The 6,025-nt window shown below is 36.2% G+C and overlaps 2 protein-coding genes across 2 annotated transcripts in view; both read right to left on the bottom strand.

Moving 5' to 3' along the window:
* LOC100635178 (E3 ubiquitin-protein ligase UHRF1) overlaps positions 1 to 5,939 on the bottom strand; it is an 11,477-nt gene extending 5,538 nt beyond the window's left edge. The window contains exons 1-4 of the mRNA XM_019993546.1: positions 5,709 to 5,939; positions 4,734 to 4,886; positions 4,380 to 4,451; positions 4,144 to 4,286 (exon numbers count right to left, since the gene is read on the bottom strand). Of these exons, the coding sequence (XP_019849105.1) occupies positions 4,144 to 4,286; positions 4,380 to 4,451; positions 4,734 to 4,886; positions 5,709 to 5,861 (521 nt within the window). The 5' untranslated portion in view covers positions 5,862 to 5,939. The remainder of the gene's footprint in view (positions 1 to 4,143; positions 4,287 to 4,379; positions 4,452 to 4,733; positions 4,887 to 5,708) is intronic.
* LOC109580433 (valacyclovir hydrolase-like) lies at positions 2,774 to 4,131 on the bottom strand. The gene has a single exon (XM_019993550.1). It carries the CDS (start codon positions 3,724 to 3,726, stop codon positions 2,932 to 2,934), a length of 795 nt encoding a protein of 264 aa, XP_019849109.1. The 5' UTR covers positions 3,727 to 4,131; the 3' UTR covers positions 2,774 to 2,931.
* Positions 5,940 to 6,025: the final 86 nt, after the last annotated feature.

Genomic DNA, 6,025 nt, shown 5'->3' with positions numbered 1-6,025 from the left:
ACTCTTTGATTAGCTGAGCTTGAGATAAGTTAGCCATTTTATCCCTAGCACCATGAAGGACTAGTGTTGGACAGCTCACTTGCCTCATTTCTTCTGTGCAAAGTTCACCATTCTTATCCTTTAAATGTTCATATGTAGCTTGCACAGAATCAGTGAATTTGTTCCAAATGGCCTGAAGAGCAGCGTCACTGCCATATACCAGAACAAAAACTCGTGCATACTGAAATTTTCTAACATCTCGAATGCTTTCAGCTAATTCCACCTCATATTCAGTATAATGCACTCTGGATCCCCATAGAACAACTCCTTTAACAGCATCAGGAAAGAGAGCAGCAAGATAAATAGCAGTGATACCTCCATCACACCAACCAAGAACAAAGTACTTGTCATACCCCAATGACTCCATTACTTGGTGTGCATCTCTTGCATCAATCTTTGTATGATGTTCTGGTGTAATTGAGAAGGTCCTTGGTGCTAGTTTAGAGTGTCCATATCCTCTTGGATCAAAAGCTATTACTGTATACTCACTACCACTTCTACCAAAATACTCCAATTGTGAGTGAAAGGCCCAATCACTTGGTGTTGCTGCTCCAGAAATACAGAGTATAGGTTCTGGTCCACTTCCATTTATAATACAATGCAAATTGATGCCATTTACTGACACATCAGTTTTTCTGAACTTCTGCTCCATTATGAATGCTGGTAGAAAGTTAGCTAGGTTAAAACTGATGAAACAAGACTATAGAACCAAAGCAAAGGCAAAGAATTATACTAAACTGTTCAGACAGAGCTACTACACTTTATGTATAATCCCAACCAAAACAAAACAATTAATCATTGCTTATAAGGTCAGAGCAATTCATTAGTTACATATTCTGCAAGTCATTAGCTCAATTCAGTGAGTAAACAGCTATGGCTTCTAAAGCAATTAAGCTAGGGCCCAGAATACTTGCATTGCTATCGAAGGTGCTGTATAACGCAATAATGAAAAGCAAAGGATTCATATTTATTTGAACTTACAAACACATAATTATCATTTCTGTGCAAAAGATCAAACCTTATACTGAAATACTAATTACAAAAATAAAGTTAAGTGCTGGAACAAGTACAAGCAAACCTACAAATCAATATTAGAAATCGATACTGTATTACTACACGTGGTCTATACCAACAGTACTACAAGACACCAACAATAAAGTTGAACAATAAGTATAGCAAGTAATTAAACACATTCCTTTAGAAAACTCTCAACAATAAAATTGAAGTGTTCTGATATGTATAAAATGAGCTCTTTGATCAAACACAATCAGTTTACTATTAGAAATAGAATCTTTGATTGCTATTGATAATGGAAAGTTATTTCTAAGCTTTAGAGTGCTAAAAATGGGGAATCCAGGCTTATTATTAAATAATTGAAATTTTAGAAAGGTATATACAGAGGTATTAACAGTTATTGATATAGAGGTATAGCATTTTTCAAAACCTTACAGATTTACATTGATAGTAGTACTATAGTTTATACAACAAAGTGTGGATGACTTCAGGCCCTAAAGTTACAAAATTGAGAGTTCAAATAATACATTATGTTAACCCTTGACCCAGAGTCATGAAATCAATTCCATGTAAGATACAAAAACAATTTTATCAATAACAAATTAAATAACAGTGCCAAGCAATTAGATGAATTTTTTAAAGAAACTGTCAACAGTATGATTAAAGTCCTCTGATGTTTTGTGAATAAAATGAGTTCCTTGATCAAACACAATCAGTTTACTATTAGGAATAGACTCATTGATTAGCTGAGCTTGAGATAAGGTAGCCATTTTATCCCTAGCACCATGAAGGACTAGTGTTGGACAGCTCACTTGCTTCATTTCTTCAGTGCAAAGTTCACCATTCTTATCCTTTAAATGTTCATATGTAGCATGGATAGAATCAATGAGCTGGTCCCAAACAGCCTGATAAGCACTTCTGCATCCGTACACATCTTCAAAAGCTTGTCTATGCTCTGGATTCCACGTCATTAAATCTCTACCAGCTTCTGTTATTTTAACTTCATATTCAGTATAACGCACTCTGGATCCCCAAACAACAAGTCCTTTAACAGCATCAGGAAAGAGAGCAGCAAGATAAATAGCAGAGAGACCTCCACCACACCAACCAAGAACAAAGTACTCTTCATACCCCAATGACTTCATTACTTGGTGTGCATCTCTTGCATCAATCTTTGTATGATGTTCTGGGGTCATTGAGTAGGTCCTTGGTGCTAGTTTAGAGCGTCCATATCCTCTTGGATCAAAAGCTATTACTGTATACTCACTACCACTTCTACCAAAATACTCCAATTGTAAAGAAAACACCCAATGACTTGGTGCTGTTGCTCCAGGGATACATAAAAGAGGGTTTGGTCCATTTCCCTTTATGTTACAATGTAACTCAACACCATTGACTGATACCTTGACTTCTCTTAACTGCTCCTCCATCATGGACACTAAGAGGCCTGTGATACACTCAATGTAATAACCAAAATAACATAAAAGTCAATAGATCTCAGAGTAAAGTAAGGTGAAGAAAGCAGCTCAAGCAAATACTCATCACATTCACTAGTCATGTGATACCCAAGAGTATTCATAGGCTAGTTATAATGTAATAACTTTATCAGATTGAAGAGGACCAATAGAGTAGAGACTAGAGATTAATTTTATAGATGTAAATTATGACTATTGATAGTAACAAAGAGCATCATTAAAATTATGAAACTAATATTAACTCCTTACAAATAAATCATCTTGCATGGAAAGTAGAAATAATTCAATGAAATCTGTAATTATTAGAAATTGGCATTGTATTACTACAGTGAACTACAAAGACTACCTCTAAAACAAGATTATGGAATTATAACAACCTAGCAATAAGGTTCAACAATAGCAATTAGTGTTCATTTAAGAAACTCTCAACAGTAAGGTTGAAGTCTTCTGATAATGTGCTGTGCAAATAATGAGCTCCTTGATCAAACACAATCAGTTTACTATTAGGAATAGTCTCTTTGATTAGCTGAGCTTGAGACAAGGTAGCCACTTTATCCCTAGCACCATGAAGGACTAGTGTTGGACAGCTCACTTGCTTCATTTCTTCAGTGCAAAGTTCACCATTCTTATCCTTTAAATGTTCATACATAGCACGCACGCAATCATTGCCCTCGTCCCATACGGTCTGAAGAGCACTTGGACTGCCATACACTGGAAGAACTATTGGTAAATATTTAAATTCATTAACATCCCCTTCTGCTATTTCTACCTCATATTCAGTATAACGCACTCTGGATCCCCATAAAACAACTCCTTTAACAGCATCAGGAAAGAGGGCAGCAAGATAAATAGCAGAGAGACCTCCATCACACCAACCAAGAACAAAGTACTTGTCATATCCAAATGACTTCATTACTTGGTGTGCATCTCTTGCATCAATCTTTGTATGATGTTCTGGTGCAATTGAGTAGGTCCTTGGCACTAGTTTAGAGTGTCCATATCCTCTTGGATCAAAAGCTATTACTGTATACTCACTACCACTTCTACCAAAATACTCAAATTGTGAAGAAAATGCCCAATGACTTGGTGCTGATGATCCAGGGATACATAAAAGAGGGTTTGGTCCATTTCCCTTTATGTTACAATGTAACTCAACACCATTTACTGACACCTTGACTTCTCTTAACTGCTCCTCCATTGATACACTTGAAAGTTTAGAAGTCAAGAGATATACATTCAGAAAACATGCTTCCCAAACTTAAATGCCCTGTGATCTTACCACTATGTCATGTGATGCACAAGAGTATTCATTGACTAGTTATTACAAGTAAAACCATGCACAAAATTATAAAAAAATAATTTAAAACACCACCATTAACATTAAACCTTATCTACCAGGAGTCCATACGCTGCTGGTCTAAAACACCACTAACAAATAATAGTTAAACCAAACTACCACTTAAACAAGATGCTATACGTGCTCCTACTTATACACAATCATTAATGAACGCAAACGCAAAGTTCTTGTGCACGGAAACGCATAAATAATTATATCATCGCAACACAATAAAGTCAATAAATAAAAACATAATAAATGCTTGACTTGACTACTTACTCATCATATTTGACATGATACTGTATATCATCAGATGCATCTTCGCTTGACGACGACGTTCTATTAGTCCTTGTTATTTTGACAACCACACCCTCAAACCATGCTCCCATGCGCAAATCTTTGGCATCAATTTTCTCACCAACCTGTAATTAAAAGAGATAATTCCTCCTACCTTCTCCTTAATCTCTTTTCCTCCAAATGACCACTTCTCTCCTCTCTCTCCCCCTATATCTCACTTTATATAAAGTCGTATCATCATCGATACAGTTCTCCTCAGGATCACTCCCACTGCCACACACACCACTGTCCTACAAATAAAACATAATGCATTTATGCCTGCTAGAAGACAAACGCAGTATCTTTAGTTTGGGCATTTTAAATCATAACTGTATAGCTAGAGTATTTGAAACTTGCCAAAACTTTACTACAACAAATTTTCTAGCTATAAATATAGGAACTAAAAGTCTAAAATGCATTGCCAAGTTTTAAGAAAGACACACAAAACTAATACATAAATAGTCAACTTTCATATAACGAAATGCATTTTTCATAAAAAATAATCAAACTCACTTCCCTCCATATCTACTTACAGTTTCCATAGCATCATCATTGGGGGAGTCTGCTCCGTTGGTCGGCTGGTCAGTGGGTGTGGTCTCAGTCTTAGTTTGGGGTGGGGATATGTATATCTGAATGATGTCATTAAGACCAACATCATAATCGAATAACGACTGACCATCAACTAACTATAGAGGAGATATTGAAAAGGAAATTAAGAAAGAGAAAGATATATATGAATACAAAATCAACAATTTGAAGTGGTCACATACAGTGTTAATACATGTACATGGATAATTACATGTATTGTACGTAAATGTCTATTGGCTGGTCTGCAATAATACTGCCAGTATGTGAAGACTTAAATGTACTGCTGACCTCAGAAGCCAATAAAGAGATGAAGAGAGACAAGCAGTTTACAATAGTAAATTCCATGTGAATATGATGGCTATTTCCATCAAGCAATTATTACTAAAAAAGCAGAAACACCTCTTCCCCACCTTTCTTTAAACAAAACCATATCTTAAACCAACATGATAATAGCCATAGGGTCAAATAAACCTTATTATATCAAAGCATCAAATAGTGCATCTGGCAAAACCAATCCCCAAACCATAACTATACACTATAGAGTAAGTAATATCAAAACAAACCCCTTTTAGTAAACTATTATTATCATTATTCTACATTAATGATTGTGCTATATTATTGAAAGGGAAACAAGAATGACAAAGCTAGCCACCAGGTTTTGGGTGATGCGGCTTAATTAATAACAAACATGCACCCAGATCAGCTATTTTGCATGTACATACTGTACACAGCCAATGAAATCATTGTTTTATGACCCGCCGCCATTTTGACACAAAGCCGAGTTCCCAAAACATCACTAATTACCCCAAACAATGACAAAGATTCACCCGAAAAAAGGTTTTATAAACATTGTATGGATGACTGAAAAGTAATGTTTGTTTTGGTCATGTTTTATTAGTTTTAAACACATGGTCCCTCACTTGCTTCCCCCTGTAAAACAGTCTCTGTCTTTCTGCCTCCGCATCAAAATGATCTACTAGCCTCTCACGAAGAGCTTCAATCTTGGTCAGTTTGCTCAGGTCGTCCAATCGGACGCACTTGCGTCCATCCATGCTACGAACTTGTATCCACATTTTATTACTGAGGAGTGAAGAGCTAGTAGAAGAATATAATTATGCTTGAAGTTGAAGTTGTTAAGTTGATGCCTTTTGTCGCCCCTGCGCGCCAAATTGGTTTTAGACGCATGCGCAGAAGCAAAACCCCGCGAAATCTAAACGTGGGTGGAGTAGGTAGGTGT

This window comes from Amphimedon queenslandica, unplaced genomic scaffold, assembly GCF_000090795.2.
Source record: "Amphimedon queenslandica unplaced genomic scaffold, v1.1 AMPQUscaffold_13492, whole genome shotgun sequence".
Lineage (NCBI taxonomy): Eukaryota > Metazoa > Porifera > Demospongiae > Haplosclerida > Niphatidae > Amphimedon > Amphimedon queenslandica.
The sequence above is the reverse complement of the archived record's forward strand: the minus strand, read 5'-3'. Positions and strand labels throughout refer to the sequence as shown.